At 42.2% G+C, this 16,823-nt stretch overlaps 4 protein-coding genes across 10 annotated transcripts; 2 read left to right on the top strand and 2 right to left on the bottom strand.

The window, feature by feature from the left end:
- Positions 1 to 343: 343 nt before the first annotated feature.
- LOC116922774 (protein wings apart-like) lies at positions 344 to 5,234 on the top strand. 5 transcript variants are annotated; one of them, XM_032929184.2, is made up of 14 exons: positions 344 to 623; positions 706 to 934; positions 990 to 1,957; positions 2,029 to 2,702; positions 2,774 to 2,894; positions 2,963 to 3,077; positions 3,149 to 3,498; positions 3,584 to 3,800; positions 3,873 to 3,988; positions 4,085 to 4,328; positions 4,382 to 4,453; positions 4,528 to 4,616; positions 4,696 to 4,797; positions 4,877 to 5,234. In XM_032929184.2, the coding sequence occupies exons 2-14, from the start codon at positions 745 to 747 to the stop codon at positions 4,970 to 4,972; spliced, it is 3,354 nt and encodes a 1,117-aa protein (XP_032785075.2). In that variant the 5' UTR covers positions 344 to 623; positions 706 to 744; the 3' UTR covers positions 4,973 to 5,234. The 5 variants fall into 5 exon arrangements, with proteins under 5 accessions (XP_032785075.2, XP_032785077.2, XP_032785079.2 ...); XM_032929186.2 differs by having other exon boundaries at positions 703 to 934; XM_032929188.2 differs by having other exon boundaries at positions 344 to 650; positions 743 to 934.
- A 135-nt stretch (positions 5,235 to 5,369) lies between these two features.
- Positions 5,370 to 7,567, top strand: LOC116923010 (phenazine biosynthesis-like domain-containing protein). 3 transcript variants are annotated; one of them, XM_032929535.2, is made up of 8 exons: positions 5,370 to 5,515; positions 5,592 to 5,697; positions 5,764 to 5,925; positions 5,986 to 6,025; positions 6,115 to 6,412; positions 6,493 to 6,725; positions 6,790 to 6,908; positions 7,290 to 7,567. In XM_032929535.2, exons 2-7 carry the CDS (start codon positions 5,605 to 5,607, stop codon positions 6,900 to 6,902), a joined length of 939 nt encoding a protein of 312 aa, XP_032785426.2. In that variant the 5' UTR covers positions 5,370 to 5,515; positions 5,592 to 5,604; the 3' UTR covers positions 6,903 to 6,908; positions 7,290 to 7,567. The 3 variants fall into 3 exon arrangements, with proteins under 3 accessions (XP_032785426.2, XP_045030351.1, XP_045030352.1); XM_045174416.1 differs by having other exon boundaries at positions 5,426 to 5,697; XM_045174417.1 differs by having other exon boundaries at positions 5,430 to 5,697; positions 6,115 to 6,346.
- LOC116922933 (stomatin-like protein 1) lies at positions 6,727 to 8,581 on the bottom strand. The gene is made up of 4 exons (XM_032929419.2): positions 7,957 to 8,581; positions 7,609 to 7,874; positions 7,234 to 7,535; positions 6,727 to 7,163 (listed from the first exon to the last, which is right to left on the bottom strand). Exons 1-4 carry the CDS (start codon positions 8,395 to 8,397, stop codon positions 6,964 to 6,966), a joined length of 1,209 nt encoding a protein of 402 aa, XP_032785310.2. The 5' UTR covers positions 8,398 to 8,581; the 3' UTR covers positions 6,727 to 6,963.
- A 148-nt stretch (positions 8,582 to 8,729) lies between these two features.
- Positions 8,730 to 15,293, bottom strand: LOC116922771 (titin). Its single transcript, XM_032929178.2, has 2 exons — positions 15,017 to 15,293; positions 8,730 to 12,733 (listed from the first exon to the last, which is right to left on the bottom strand). Exon 2 carries the CDS (start codon positions 12,730 to 12,732, stop codon positions 9,073 to 9,075), a length of 3,660 nt encoding a protein of 1,219 aa, XP_032785069.2. The 5' UTR covers position 12,733; positions 15,017 to 15,293; the 3' UTR covers positions 8,730 to 9,072.
- Positions 15,294 to 16,823: the final 1,530 nt, after the last annotated feature.

Genomic DNA, 16,823 nt, shown 5'->3' with positions numbered 1-16,823 from the left:
ACTGCATTAAAGCAAGGGGAACAGAAAAAAACAAAAAGCTGCCGTGGGTAAAAGTTAATCCTCGGCCACCGAGCCTCCTGACCTTCCATTATGAACTTTGTCGTTAATTCATCCTATGGAAACCAACCTTACCGGAATTTAAATCTAATTACTACAAATCACAAAATGTACGAAGACCTTTACTGGAAGGGACAATTTCAACCGGTCTTGTCAATAATTATTAGAGCAAAATGCTTGCAATTCTGGAGCAAATCATGTTATAAAAATATGAGAACAATATGCATATATGAAAAGATACAACTAGCATAATGACAGTCTTGATAGTACAAATTTTGCCTTCTAGGTGGCACTTTATGTTACAACCGCTCTTGATGTCTGATAAAAAGAACTGTGATCATAAAAATTATCAGCGCCTGGTTTTTATCTAATTTCAATTACTCTATTTTGAAGCTATGACAGTAATTTTTATGCGTGTACTAATAAGCTGTCATTGAGGCACATGTTTACCATTTGGATTACCGATACATTAATAAGACGCTGTCGTTCAACACGAGCCGTTGGCGTCTGTCGTCACTCGTCAGACTGCAGTACGCGCCACGAACTTCTGAAGTACAAAATATATGGTGAATGCAGTAGTATGTGAATAAAAGGTACAGTTAAAAATAATTCGAAAAAAAAAATTCTCCGTTTTCACTTTACAAGCAGCCTAGTTGACCACAACAAAATTAAAAGTGATTTGCAGAAATGTCAAAACATAACAAGACCTACGGCAAACGAGGAGCATCTGCCCCTGTAGCAAGTATTCAATTTGATAAAGTGATCACTGATAATAACAAAAGACCCTCCGCTTCAAAATCTGCTGGAGTTGTGGGCAAGTGGGGAACCACATCTTTTACATCACTGAGAAGTAGCCAAGTAAATGGTAGTAAAACAGGTAAGAATGTGCAGGAACTACTGCTGTTCCACAGTTTAACAATCTGATTATGTAGGTAAAAGAGGGATGAGCCCTGTCAAATGCCTACCGGTAGAATATGGATTGACAAGTCACACATCAACAGCTTTAAACACTGGACTAGATGCCTTTAATTTTGAACCTGGTGTGAATACGACTACCAATTGTACAGCTCAACCTAAACCGAGAAAATTTTTTAAATCGCGGGCAGTGGAAGATGTTACAAAAAACACCTCAAATGTACAAAATTCATCTCAATCATCAAATTTTGTTGATTATCCATCAAACCACGGTGAAATCCTTGGTAGTGCCAATTTCTACCCAGCATCGTCTGGTGGAGTAGGTTATCTCTCCCCTACGTACACATCACCGACATCCAAAACTACAACAAAGCGAGGAAGAGGACGCCCGAAAGGGGCTCGAGTAACGAGTCCACGTGGATCTGCCGTTGCGACAAGCTATAAACCCAATCCCGGAAGAGGAGTAGCGCCACGCGGAAGACGCCGAGTCAAAAACAACCGTTCCGTTCGAGGACAACAATCTGGTGGCCGTGGCAAACGAAAGCGGGCTAAATGGGAAGGTGAATCAGAGTCCGAAGGTGAAGAAGAAGAAGAAGAAGAAGAAGCTGAAGCTGCAAATTCAGAACTGGAAGAACCTTTGACCTTAGTCAGGGAAACCGACCTCGATGAAAAAGAAGAAAAGTTGGAAAGAAATAATGGTGTTGAAAGTTTGAACGATAGCAAAGAAGAATGTAAACCGCCGATCAAGCTTCGTATAATCCGTCGGAATGACACGAATGCTTTTGTAAGCAAAGTGGGAACTGAACCCGATAAGGAAACAAGTGAGATTGTTACTCCTCCCGTCATAGAAATGCCCAAAGAAGAGGTTTCACTACCAGTGGAATGCCCCGAGAAAGTTGTTGATGTTCCAACAGAAGAAAAAATGGCAATATCTCCGGAAGTACCTATAAAGAGAGAAAGTCCAGAGCATTGTCCATCCATTGAAGTAAGTGTGTCTTCCGATGGGTAAATTTTTTTGAAAACATTTCCAGTGTTACATTAATATATTTTTGAAAGGAGGAAGAGACCTTTCAGAAGCCAGTCATTCCAGATGATGTCATAACAGTGCACAAGGAAGAAATAGCTAGCATAGACTCGTCTGCAATTCCTCCGCCAACTGTTCAACATCACCAAAGGAAGTCGAGTATTTTTAAGAGTCGAGGCATCTCGACACAGCCTCCAGTGGACAAAAATTCGTTGGTTAAAGGTGAATCTTCAGTTGCTGCCAAAGGCAAGAAAGGTCTCGCTCTTTATCGTCACACTTGGCATGAGGATGACGCACGGAAAGCAGCGTCGACAGAATCTGACGGTGTATCAGCCGCCGCTGCTCTGTTATCATCGACAGGATTGTCCCCAGAAGATCAGCAACATCCTCACTCCTCACCTTGGGACGAGTTAGGGGATGAGCCAGAGGGACCACCTCCTAAACTTTCTCGTTTAGGTGCATTGTCTTCGAATTCTCTTTCCTCAGTGCCCCAGAAACTTGCCCATTCCTCGGAACTCGACGGAGAAGAACTCTCAGAGGCCAATAGTAGCGTGCGCTGCCCTCGCAAAGTCAAAGATTATTATACGGTGGTGCGTAACGTAAAAAAAGCACATCAGATACAAGAATCTGGGGAGTTTCAAGAATTTAATGACGATGTTGACTACATTCTTGATGCACTTCAAGATCGAAACCCTACAGCCACGAGGTCTGTAGAGCTTATTGCGTATCCATCCTTTAATTATACTCAAATTCGTTTTTGTCCTATTGTTTCTACAGATGTCTTTCTGCCATGAGCCTAGCCTCAAAGTGCATGGAACCTGCTTTCCGAATGCATCTTCGAGCACATTCTACAGTAGCAAAATTTTTCAAAGCGCTCAAGGATGCTCCTTCAAAAGCCGTGAGTATTGAAAGTCATCTCGATCTAAGAAATAATCGTAACTTATCTGTTAATGATTCCGTTTACAGAGTGTTGCCCTATGCACGTCGTGTATCATGTTTGTTCTCACTCAAGATCGACTAAACATGGACTTGGACCGTGACAGCCTAGAACTTATGCTTAACCTTCTCGAAATCGATGCTGGTAAGATAACTGTTTATAGTTTAACCATATGAAATCCCTTCATGCTATATCGTGTCTTCAAATGGTTGCAGGTCAGGTTGATCCGATGGAAGGCAAAGAATTAGAAAAAAATAAGCTTAAAGTACGGGAACTGTGCGAAGAAATGGTTCGTAAGGGCCACGCTCCGCATTTGCAGCTTGATCATATAACAGCTGCCCAGCTTGCTATGGAAACACTCTTAAGCTTGACTTCGAAAAAAGCCGGCGAATGGTTCAAAGAAGAGCTGCGTGTTCTAGGTGGTCTCGATCATATTATCCAAACCGTGACCGTTTGTACAGCCGTTCTCACCTCTCCATCCGATGGAATCTCAAATTGGGAATGGGATAAATGTCGACTTGATGCCCTTAAAAAAGTTGATCGATGCCTGAGGGTTTTAGAAAATGTAAGTTATTTTATTCAAATTTGTTCGTTGTTCAGCATCAAGATTCACACGTTAAATCTTCTTTCTCTCGCACCCCAAATGGTAGGTGACATTCCAAAATGAGGAAAATCAGAATTACTTAATGGAGTTCTCCAACGGACGTCTGGTCGATGGCACTCTAAATCTGCTGATGCTGCTTTGTAGAGAAGTTGCGGTATTTTGGCCAGCCGGAAGTAAGGTTTCATTGAGCAATCTCCTGAGCGAAACTCTTTCCAATCTGATGAAGGTGGTAATGAATCTTACTCACGATAGCAACGATGACTGTAAGTTATTCTGGTATCTCTATGGCGTTTCTGTTTCAAAATCGTTATGTTGTTTTATTTTTTTTCCCATAGCCGTTGGTAGTAAAGTTTACGGAAATAAATCCCTTACGTGGGATACGACTTTTGTGTGTCTTCTTCAGACATCACTATGTCTGCCCGAAGATAAATCTTTTGATGTTATGACTCTGGTATAGTGGATTAATTTCATACTAATATTAGTGTCAATGTATTAATTTACGTTTCCAAGGAATCCGCTTAATTGGTTTTTCCACCTTTCTTATCAGGCATTAGGAATATTGATCAATTTGGTCGAGCGCTCTTCAAGCAACCGCGATCGACTGATGACCGTCACAGTTCCAGTCAATGGCGAAGACGAAATGGGCAACAAAACCATAGCCATAAGGGCTTTGATTGACCTTTTCATTAGAAAGGAAGACAGTGCTCGTTTAGAAGAAGCGCGAACTGACGAGATTTTGGACGGTAAACCTGATCAAACTGATGCTGGTACAGCTAAACCTACCCCTACTGGTTAGTGAACTGAGGAGGTTTTAAAAACAATGTTTATTTGGTTCAATTTACAGGTTCGAGTGAACCTCCATCAAATAATACCGGAAAAACGCAAGAAGATGCCATGGAAGAAACAGTTAAGAAATGTAAGTCGTTTTTCCATAACTCCCTCATAAAATTATCAGTATGAATAAAGTTACATATTTTCTTTTTTTTTCAGTATTGCATAAAGCAGGTCGACACATGGAAGACAGCATGGTCGCTGCATACGTCGCACTATTATTAGGATATGTTGTGATGAACAATACGGTATTAAATTTTCTTGTTGTTTCTCTACTGTCGCATTTTAGATCAACATTGCTAATAGTTCTGATTATTTTCCGTAAAGGAATATGAAAATCAAGTCAAAGAACTACTTCCAGAAAAGAAATTTACACAAATGATCGTTGTTTTGAAAAAGTTTTACGAGTTTCTTAAATTAACTGCAAACGTGAGTAGACTTAGTGCATTTTCTTTCTTTTATTCTATTTTTCAAAATCCTTCATTGTTTCTACCGCTTAATGCAACAGGCTGTTACGAGTACCAGAGGATTAAAAAACACTCAAATGGTCATCAAATTCATGGAAACAAGCGACAAAGTTCAAACTGCCGGCAATTTTAGGTGAAAAAAGAACTGCAGCACGTTTCACTTGACGAAAACATAAAATTTTATAAACCGATGGAACTCCTACATTTGGAGATCGATGAAATCCTTTATCGTTCTGGTTTGGTTTTCATCAACTGAACTGTGTTACTGGTTTTCGGGTATGGCATTGTAATGCCATGATCGTATCGTACAGCGATTTCAAATTGTTTCTTATTTAATGTAAATTGCAATGATCTTCTCAGTTTCCTTTCGTGTAATAATACATTAGTTTTGTATTTGAATTTTGCATATTTTTTTTTACAGGTAAGAACTAGTGTGGCTCTGAGCTGCGTTTGTTTTTCTTTTAAAGTTTAGGTTAGGTAAATTCAAGGCCAATACTCAACAGCTAAAAGATTAATTTTGTCCCCCCTCCTCGAGGCGGGACAACTTGTTGCGAACTCAACGCGAGGAGGAGCAATAGAACTCCCTCCTCTCCTGAAGCTGATCGGCAGAGGCAAGCAGACGTTCTACTTCGTGCATATTCTTGACAGCTAGATGACCTCCTCTTCCAAAAAGGAAAAAGGTGGTTAAAAAAAAAGTTTCTTGTAAATTTGTTCAATTGGCAACAGCTGAAATTTTATCATCGTTTGGACACAAAGAGTTAACGCAAACATGGAACAATCTTCTGTTACCGTTTTCGTTGTTGATGCGTTCACGAACGAGCTTTTCTCTGGTAATCCAGCAGCTGTTTGTTGTTTGGAAAATGTAAGTGATTTAATTGGCAGTTTACCTCACATTTGATTTAAAAAAGACTTTATTAAATATTTATAGGATATTCCAGATACCTTGAAAAGTAAAATTGCTGCTGAGATGAATTTGTCTGAAACTGCTTTTGCTACTATAGATACTGATGGTAGTGAGACATTTGAAAAAAGCACAAAATTTGGGCTACGGTGGTTCACACCATCACATGAAGTTGATTTGTGTGGTCATGTAGGTCTAATACAGATGACATGTACATTATATATATGTTATATGGATTATATTTTACAGGCTACACTTGCAACTGCTGCTGTTATTTTTCACAAACTAGGCAAGTCATTATATAACCTGTTTTTTATCAAAGAGAGTGCAAGCCTTCATTAATGTAACATATCTACCCATTCCTATTTTGTATGACAGGAAACAAAGAGAAAACTATAGAATTTAAAACACGCAGTGGAATCCTAAAAGCCATTCAGGAAGGTGAATCATCTATTACTCTGGATTTCCCTATAAATCCTCCTGCTCCGTATGAAGCAGAAAATCTTCCAGATATTGTACGCATCGTCGTTGGCAATCTTGAAATCCAAGAAGTTCAACATTCTGCCACAACCAAGAAATTACTCTTGCGCCTAGCCGATAAATATAATAGGTTTGTTAACAGTCGCAGGTTTGCGTCAGCGTCGGGTGCGGTGCAAGAGCATGCTGGCATGCATCGGTAGCTTGTTGCGTAGCAAACAGTGATCTATACTATAATAATACGTTACTTACGTTTCTGATTTCCGTCATTACATGCAGACAAGACTTGGAAAGTTTAAGCCCATCTCTGCAAGATCTGCTAGCCGTCGAGAAGAGTGGTGTGGTCAAAGGGGTGATAGTTACCCTGCAAGCTAACGACAAAGAGAACTTCGACTTTTATAGCCGCTATTTTGCCCCTTGGGTTGGTATTCCCGAAGACCCAGTTACCGGATCTGCTCATACAGTACTCGCTCCGTATTGGCAAACAGTTTATAATAAGCATCACTTTCGAGGTAGGACACTTACTAAGATTTATTAGTTAATCGTAACAAACGCAATAGATCTTTACATAAATAGCTAGACAGTGCTCAAAACGAGGAGGTGATTTAAACATTGAAATTGTGGAACAGCGGGTCAAGTTAACAGGCCAAGTGGCCCACGTCCTCGAAGGGACAATCCGCATCAAATAAAGGAAGGTATGTATGACTAGATTTGTGAGAATTGGTTACCTTTAATGAAGGCGTGTGTTGTTCAAGTACTTTGCATGTTTGGTAGCAATTTTTGCAATTGCATAAGAGTTTGCATGTCTCCGTCAATTGTAATTTGGCCTTCAAGGTAGGCTTGTAAAAACTGTGACTGTGATGCGCCGTCCATCAGAGAATCGAAAAGTTCTTGAGGGAGGCTCAGCGTGATGCCGACAGTTCCCGAAAATATACCTTCATATACTTGGCCTACGCTCAACGTAAATGTTGGTGGCCGTTCAAGTTTATGGACACGTTTGCATAAAAATGTTCCTCTTACCTTTTCCTTGAGTAAAATCGGCGTAAATTACATCCTCATTCCCAATTTTGAAACAGATAACAACAGGATTATCTAAAACGCCGGGACCTTCATCCAATATCCGTCTAAGTTTGATGGCGTTTTTTGATTTTGGTCGCAATTCATCTTGAATAACCATTCCGACATCTGCTACCGAAACCGATGGGGGGACGGCTGGACCGGCCGTAGCTCCATCCCCGGAACCAAAATTAATTCCCATTTGTTGCATAACATTCATGAAAGCATTAACTGGCTGAGCTTCTTTGAGAGTCCTAATGTTCTCACTACGGGAACAAATAAAAACAATTACATCAAATGAATGTTTTTAAGTTTAAAGTATGATTTAGGATGAAGTACATATGTGCTGAACTAATTTCAATTCCCCATGGAGTAGTGATGGAGTTGAGCTCTTTCAGTATGCGTTCTTCTATGACAGCTTTCCTGGCAGCTTGAAATTCTCTGGCGTCAGCGGCTTCTAACCGTTTCATGACAATAGCATTTGCAAGAATTTTCAGTCCTTTGAGTTCTGGATCCTGTACATTGCTAATATATCGAACTGGGTCACCAATTCTATAAAAAACACTACATGCTGCTTCAACAATGGCTTGATCTTTTGTGAGGAACTGTTTACAAAATGGATCAGGTAAAAATTCCACAATTATCAGCAATTAATAAAAATTTTGAAAATTTATGTAACAGTAATACCTGTTTTAGAGGATGACATATAACCTGAGTACGTAAGTCTAATTTTGTAGAGCAATCTAGCCAAGGAATTAGAAATACATTACCAGGTCCCCTGACACCTATGAGTTTTCCCAAGCGGTAAATAACAATTCTTTCCCATTGAGGGAGATTTTTGAAACAAAACCAGACAGTAATTGGTAATGTAAAAAATATGAAGAGATAGCTGAAAGCTAAAGCAAGAGCAGCAATGGCTTTTTCGGATAATCCTTCTGAAGTGATGTCTTCTGAACATTTTTCCCCAGAAGCACTGTTTTGCCCACTTCCATCCTTGTCCTTAAACGCGCTATCGTAAGAGAAAATTGATTTGTAATCGAAAGCTGTTTTGTATCCAGATTCGACATTACGGTCATCTTGAGGGACTGTAGAATACGTAAAATACGATTTTTCTGACAAAATGGACATGGTAACTGCGAATATTATGCTCCTTATTATTTTTGCGTTAACACAATCAGGTAAACACAGATTTTTTAGCAACGTATCGCCGATATATCAGTTACAAGAACATCGAATTTGTCGTTTACGTTCTTGAACAAATCACTTCAGTTCATTCTATTTGTTGACATTATTGAGCGATACCCCTAGCAGCGCGCATGACTATATACGGTTCAGCAACGCGACTTGCGCAGTCCGTTTAAGCTCTAGAGAGTAGAGACTAGAGCAGAGCTACAAAACCAACAACAAAGGATATAATTTAAAAAAGAAAATACAACTGTAACTCTGGAAATAGGAAAAAGTACAAGTGAACTGACTCTGTGTATTGTGAATCATGACGTTCTGTTGGGAAATATATAAACAAAGAGGCAAATTCGCAAGTGATGGTTGTAGGCGGCCACGTAATGAAAATTTTGGCCAGACCAATCAAACACAATGGTTGAAGAAACATAAATAAAGAATGCCACCGAATGCGCCCAACATTAACCAAATCGAACTAAAGAAAACCCAATAAATAAAAAATATCGGCTTTAAAAAAGAATAAGAGAACGTTTTTTTTTTCTTGTTTTTTTTATATCAAACTGTCATAAACAAACAAATAGCGCAACAAATAATCAGATCATAATTTAAGTTTCTTCAATTGAATCATTTCTGTCCGGGGACGAGTGGGAGAAATCCCCCGTAATATTTTAATTGATCGCTTCCACTGGATTGATGACCGATTTGGCTACTGTCTCCTACACCACGATGGCTAGTCTCTTTGGGCGACTCTTCACCTTTACGTTCGATTTCTTGCGGTAGGGCGTGCCATTTCTCGAAAGGAATGCTGGACATTTCCCCGATTTCCGACGGACTCTCCACCGAAGGCACGAAAGGAGCGTCCAAGTCGAGCAATTCCGGTGGTCCAGGCTGGCTCTTGTACGTAACTATGTACGCTGGATGAACAACGGCAATCTGCTTACCATCCTCTTGCTGGATAGTTGCATACGTGACTGGCTGTTGGTTATTGAATGATTCCATGTAAGCAGGCGCCGTAGTCGTCCGTGATGGTAACTTGGTCGTCTTCCGTTTGGGCGGTTTCACTGTGCTCGTCACCGTCGTTTCGTATAGCGGGACGCTCAAAACGGATGCAACGCCGACGGGTGGATCAGGATTCTTAACAGCCACAGCTTGCTCTGGCACCTTCGGTTGTTGAGTGACCTGGACGACAGCTTCTTCGCTTGGCCGACTATGGAGCAATGTCGGGTTACTAAACAGCGAAGCGACGTCTTTGTGAGGATTCAACGGAACTCGCGGAGGCGGAATGCCTTGCGATACGGGGCTGATGCCTTGCGGTGGAACTGAGTCTGCCTCCAATGGAATCTCTGGGAATAAAAATCCTGGAGGAGGTCTACGATGAGGAGGTGGGTTTTGACGAGGTGGAGACAATCCAGACGGAAGACGGTCGGGCCTTTCTTTGTTATTACTTCCGGAAGAAATAGGGAAAAATGGTTTCCGGACGGGGGCAATTTCAGGTTGACGAGGAGCCAGGGTTTCTTCTTGATTAGATGTTGGGAATGACAGAGAATTCGGACGGTTGGGTGCATCGTTCAAAAAATCGCTTCGTCGTTGGCTTCCAGGAGAATTAATGGGAGTGGCGGGCACAGAGTGAACTAACTGGGCGCCGGCCACGTTCGGCGGACCGGAAAGAACAGGGCCAACGACGAGGTAGGGCGGTTTTCCTTGCTCGAGCTCGTGGGTAGTGTAAACGTAGAAAGCTGGTGGTTTGCTAGCACCATCTTCCGGCGATGCCCGAATTCCAACTACTTGCGGATGCGTAGCAGCCGGAGTTGCACCCAGATTTGGAGGTAATTGTTGCTGCGGAAGCTGGAGGCTTAATCCAGACCGATCAACGGAGATGGGTGAAGGTAACAATGGCTGATCTGGTCGGCTGAAAAGAACGAAAGAGCCACTGTTGCTTTCTGCCATGTCCAGGTCCGCTTCCGTGTCAGCGGGCTCCGCAATGCCGGAACGATCCATTTTCTTTGTCGGATTTAAATTACCGGATCGCTGGGTACCTGTCGAATGCCCCGAACGACGACCGAAGAAGTTGGCTACCGCTTGAGAGATGGAAGAAAATGGCGATTGCAAAGCGGAAGGAAGCGGATTAACTGTTCCTGGTCGCTGTTCTCTCAATGGACTTCCTTGTCCATTCGGCCGTAAGTTTGGCTGTTGTCCTGGTTGTAGCTGATGCGTTTGCTGTCTGTTGAATTCAACCTGTTGCGGATGCTTGATAAACTGGAATTCGTTTGTCGGGTTCGTATTAGGACGGAAGAGTGGCAGGATATTGGGTGGCTGGTTCTCTTTGGCGTTCTGTTGATGATCGGCTGGGAACCGGAACGGTGGGCGAGGTGAATCGTTGCCGACTTGCTGTTTCTGCTGAGGGAATGAATTCCAACTGTCTGGCAATCTCTGATTGGATGGCAGAGGAGGCAGGAACGAACTGTCCGATGAGGGACGAACGGGAGCAGAAGGCCGGAAGGCTGGGCTGAAAATTTGCGGTGGTCGTGGATCTCGACTGGCCACAGTTGGATAAGGGCTGGCCACAGGACTCTGCGTGACAGCTGCTGGTTTCTGGGTCACGCCCGATGTGCTGGACAAATCCGGGCCGGAAGCTACGCCAGAAGGCCCATTGTCAAACATGAACAGGACACCTTCCCCTTTGCTACGTTCATCATCGTAATCGTAGATGATGTCGGGCACATCGTCCACTTGTCCGACAGTGATCTGCGGCTGTTGCTGTTGACCGAAGTTCTGATTTTCATTCGCAGCGAAAAATGGCTTCGGTGTCACTTTGATTTCGGCTATATGGTCGTCAGAAAGAGGCCGATACGACTGGTGGGGTGTAAAAATGGGCTCGCGATCGTTGTTGTCCAACCCTGCAACTACCGAATAATTCGGTCTCGGTGGATGAGTGGGTGTTTTTTCCTCCTTGGCTGGTTTCGGTCGACTGTCTGGTTTGTACGGACTAAATCCGTCAAACGCTGGACGGCTACTTGGCTTGTACGGCTTAAACTCTTCCTGGCGAGGAGGCCAATCATCACCTGCAGGTTGATGTGATGTCTCTTCGTAGGAAAACTCAGAAGGCCTTTGGCTTGGTCTACTGTCCGGTCTGTTGTCTGGTCTGCTATCCGGTCTGATGTCTGGTCTGTTGTCTGGTCTGTTGTCTGGTCTGCTATCTGGTCTGTTGTCTGGTCTGTTGTCTGGTCTGCTATCTGGTCTGCCATCTGGTCTGTTGTCTGGTACGTATTCCTGGTTAGTCTCTGGTCTGTATGGCCTGTTCTCCGGTCTTTTCTCCGGTCTGTGGGTCGATGGGCCTTCATCTGAATGCGTATCGTCGTAACTCTGAGGCCGGGCTAATGGTTTGCGTGTACTTTCAGCTTGGTAATTTGGTCGATAATCAAAAGTTTCAGGTTCTTTTGGAACGTCAGCCGATGGACGGACTCTTTGCTTTTTAGTGGTTGGTCTGTTTGAATACTGATCCTGATAACGCTGATCTTCTACAGTTGTCGTCCTGATTGTCGTCGTCGTCGTTTTGGGCTTCGACGAAGGCCTTCGGGTAGTTTTGATTGGAGCGTAGTCCGCTGAATCGTAGTCGTAATCGTAGCCACTCTGCGCTTGACCAGCGCTAGACTTCACCGGCTGGCTGGCAGATTTGATTGGTTTAACTGTCGTCGTACTGGGTGAACCCTGATACTTGGTATTGGCGTATCCAGTGGAAACGAGCGGGTATTTGTTCTTGAGAGGCAGTTTGAATTTGTCGTAAGGATTGTAAGTGGTTCCATTGCCATAATCATGAAGGGGAATGTTCAGCAAATCGTGAAACTGAGGCGGAAGCAATTCGAAAGGATTGATTTCATTCGTTTCTGGCACTCTGGTATCCTTGCGATCGATCGCATCTTCGGCCTCTACCGGTGGAACTTCCTCTTTGGCATCGTCAGCTGGCGGAGTGAATCGATTGGCTGGCCGGTTTCCGGTTGGAGCCGGGTTATTCGGAGCCGCTTCGAGGACGACTCGACCAGTGGTAGGATCCCGGTTACCATATACCGGTTGAGCCTCTGACCCGAACAATGCAATCAACCGCTGCTGGTCGAAATTGGACCCCTCCTTCTTGATGGCTGCGGGTGGTGGAACCGTTGCCGCTGCCGGTCGTTGTTGACGTACGGCCGATGACAACGGCGATTGTTTCTGCTGCTGGCAGTACACCGTTGCGGTCAACATTGCCGTAACCAAGACGACAGCTGCTACTCTTTTCTTGAAGTTCATTCTAACCAAACAACAAACAACCATTTCCCGTCATTGTTATTATTATTATTTTTTTTTTTCATTTTGTTACAGGAAGGTAAATAAATTTCCCCTGATCGAGATGTCAGGCAGGAAAGCGAGCCGCTCTATTTCTCTTCCGTTCAGTAAGTTTTTACAGTACGCAAGTTCGACGTTCTCGTGACCAATAAATCGTTTAAGAATTGGGTGAAATGCGGGGGAAGGAAGTCAACGATGCACAGACCTCATTGTTAGTGGCAGATGAACTTTTGAATGTGGCACAAAGCTTAGTATGGCAAAAGAGCTGGTTCACTTTTGTCGATAGCGATTCTAAACAATTGCTGGACATTAACGCAAGAGAAAGATCGTCGAAAGAGAAGTGGCGTGAGTTAGTGGGTCAACCCTAGCTACTGTCGTTCAACTTCGACGTCATTCAGGTCCCCTCTTCTACTAAACAAACCTTTGGACATCGTCTATAGACAACTGTCGGAGACATAGTTCCTATTTGTTTAGTCTTCTCTTTTGAAGCGATGGAACGTTATTGAGCCACTTCCTCATCAAAACTGCTGTTAGCTTTTCACGGTGCCAGAAGAATATCAAATTTTGAAATCTAAATTTTTATTTTAAGATTCGTTTTTATTTAACGGTAGATTTAACGACTTTTGTTGTAAGACTTGCTAAAGTTTCCCATCCATATTAGGTTTGTTGCTAGTGGGCCGATAATGGGTATCCTCGTCATCAGATAACCAGTTTCTTATTCACACATACATAAGGTACTATTTAAAAAAAAAAATTAATAATAATAAAATACCACACGCATCGCATGACACATCATTCACGCATCCGGAAACTTGTTGCTGCTTCGCATCGGTCCTTTGCAGAATTGGGGAGCCTCGGCTTTGATGTGCCGTTACGTCCTTATTTTCACATTGACGCAAAATTTTGAAGAAGACGAATGATTGAAAAGAAACAATGAGGAAGCAAAAACAAGCAAAACTAAAACCTGTTACTCCCGAATAAGTTGGAAAACGGTACCGGTGCCACAGGTCTGTCTCGTATATTCTTACCATGCCTGACTGATGCCATCAACCCGAGAAGAGTGCAAAGATTTCTAAAAATTGATTTGATGCCAAAAAAGAATTCTTGCCTAGCTACATAGCTTGTCAAAATTCAACATGGAAATTGCTCAAAGCACTGGAAAATAAATTAAAAAAAAAAACGAATACCAACAATTTCCTTCGTGGTTGTGGTTTGAGAAAAAAAAAAGGGGGGGACACGTGGAAAAAAAAAACTGTCTGGATTCCAACGATGGGAAATAGGAAAAAGAAAATAGAAATGACCGCTGGTCAACGGGGACTTTTAAAAATAATAAGTTAAGGAAATCAAAATATTTTATAATAACAAATTTTTAAAAAGATATATAAAAGGACAGAGAGGTCAATGCCCTCTAAAGAATTTGGTACGTTCCCTTCCTGGGTTACAATGTCGGAGATCAAATATTTCTATGCGTCACTCAACTATCTCTTTCAAAGCAGGAAAAGTTACGACAGGTGAACATTTTTTTTTAAATCATTAGACTACCATTATTATTTTCTCTTTTACTTTTGTTGCTTGTATATAACCCAATCAAGTAAAACCATCCAAATCCGGAGAAGGTTTTTTTGTTTGTAAACAAAGACGTTTGAGAATACCGAAGCAACGTTCTGCCCCCCCTCCCTCCCCGTTTGGTCTGTTATAAATTCATAAGGCATTCTCGACTCTTTTTCAATAGTACCGTTAGCTTTTCTCCAGGTACGCCCGCCTTGCTCAAAGCGCCGCTAACAGGTGAAATGGGAGAAAGGGCGAGAGGGAAATTGGAAACCGGGATTGGGTTTAAAACTCCCAGTTTTTAGAGGAACATCTTTCTTGGCGTTGAAGGTTAAGGTCAAGGACGTGCACGTTCGCTTGAAATAAGATGATACTGCTATAACGTTGCGCCATGCTAACATGTTTAACATGCCACACCGATGGGGAACATCGTTTGAACCCCCCAACGTCTTAACCTGTTGGCTCCGCCTAGCTCGACGTCATTCTCGCATTTCCTGGCTCGAGCCATCACAAAATTAAAGACCTTCTTTTTCTTTTTTTTTTGCCATTATATTCGCCTTACGAGGGTCAATTAAGTTTTGCCGTAAATGCGATACACCAACATCCATTCGACACACACGCCCAAGTAGTCCTCTTAACTAAATTACATGGCAATCTAAAACAATATGAATGTATTAAAGTTCGATTCCGATTTTCTCACCTGGCTAACGACGGATGCTGGAAATTTGGCGATCCGTTAACAAGATTTCATAATAGCCGTGAACCGCTTTTTGTTTTTTCAATCACTGTCTTTTGCTTGTTATTTTCGAAAACACGTAATCAAATTAATTGGCGACTAAGTTTAAAACAACAAAAATTGAAATGATTAAAAAGAACCAACGCAGAGAGCCAGTTAAAAAATACTGGTGAGGAACGAGCAAGAGCACTATAGCCTTATACGAATGGGAAGCCGTTACGAGTAGGACTGGAGACGATCCGTTAGGAAGCTCCGGTCTAAATAGTAGAAGAAAAGGAGGAAGGGAAGGTGGGAAGGTGGGAGGGGCTGTCATCGTAGAACAGGTGAGTGCAGAATGGGATGTGTGTGTATATATGGTTTCGGACGTTAGTAAACCGAGACGAATTGAAAGAAAACAACTGAGATCCCTGTGACCCATTAAACTTGGTCTTCTGTACCAGTTGTTTTGTTTTCTTTTCTTTTCTTCCTCGTCATCACTTGAGGGACGCTGTATTTCTTCACCGAGAAACTGCACAAAAGAAACAGTTATTCAAAGAGGTAGACCATAAAACAGGACCGAATATAATACTCGATTTTGTGACGCCCGGCTGCTCAAGCAGAGGCCACCGCCACAGACAACCAAGTCACTTACAACTTGTCCTTTGTTTTTGTTTTGTTTTTTTTTTTTTTACTTTATGTTACTAAATAATACGTACTACATTTACTGTCTTGCAATTCTTGTTTTTTGCGCACGAACGCCATATTTGTATTACGCCAACATTCGTGCGTGCGGAGTTTCAGAATAATGACTGCTGGCCATTTCCTCTTTTCATTATTTGGCAATTAAAAAGCTGAAATGATTCCATTTGAAATGATAATGGTTATGACTTTATGCTTTGTTGCATATAGTTTTGTAGAAGCCAAAGTTCATAGCTATAAATAAAAATGTGATAACTTTTGTGTTATGCAACAATATTTTACATATAGCCCTGCAGGCGGTTAAACGGCATTTACATGAGCTCGGGTGTAACGGACTTATAGTGACACGTCTGCTTCCCTATTAGGGAATTTAAAATAAAACGGAATACAAAAACGCCTGTTTTCTCTGGAGAGAAGAAAACAAAAATTAAAAGTTTTTTTTTCTGATGGGTTGCGTGCGAATAAACCTACACGAGCTGCAGACAGGATATACTCACGGCTCCCTCTCCCAACAGCAGTGATAACTGTCGCGGTTAACTTTTTTTTCTCTCTCCTCTTTTTTGGGCTGTTATTTTCCAACATGTCGGACACTTTCCTCTATCGATTGCTCATGGTTGTTTAATTCAATGCATATCAACAGCAGAGTACGGTAAATGGTAAAACATAGGGTTCAACGACGTTTTGGCGGATTTCCACGTGTTTCCTTTCCATTTTCAAGTTCCATTACGGAAAACAAAATGAATAACGGAAGAACAAGTTTCACCTGGCGACAAAGAAAACAGGTAATCGAATTATTCCGATTTTAATGGGAAATTCCACGACCACGACTAACAGAAAAAGTCCAACCCGAAAATGATTAAAACTGGGAAAAAAGGTTCACGATTCCACAGTTGCCGGATGGTCAACGGGGCCATCGCTTTCACTTCCTGGCGGATGTGATTGTTCATTTCTATAAGTTGACGAGGAACTACTTTGATCAGATGGTGGGCCGTTGAATTTTTTGACCGAAAGTTATGCAATTTTCACGCCACCACAACGACGGATTTTCTTTATTTGGAATGCGGAACTGCGTTTCCAGCTTCAGGATTACGTA

This window comes from Daphnia magna, linkage group LG5, assembly GCF_020631705.1.
Source record: "Daphnia magna isolate NIES linkage group LG5, ASM2063170v1.1, whole genome shotgun sequence".
Classification (NCBI taxonomy): Eukaryota; Metazoa; Arthropoda; class Branchiopoda; order Diplostraca; family Daphniidae; genus Daphnia; species Daphnia magna.
Note: the sequence above shows the minus strand (reverse complement) of the source record. Positions and strands in the feature narration are given on the sequence as shown.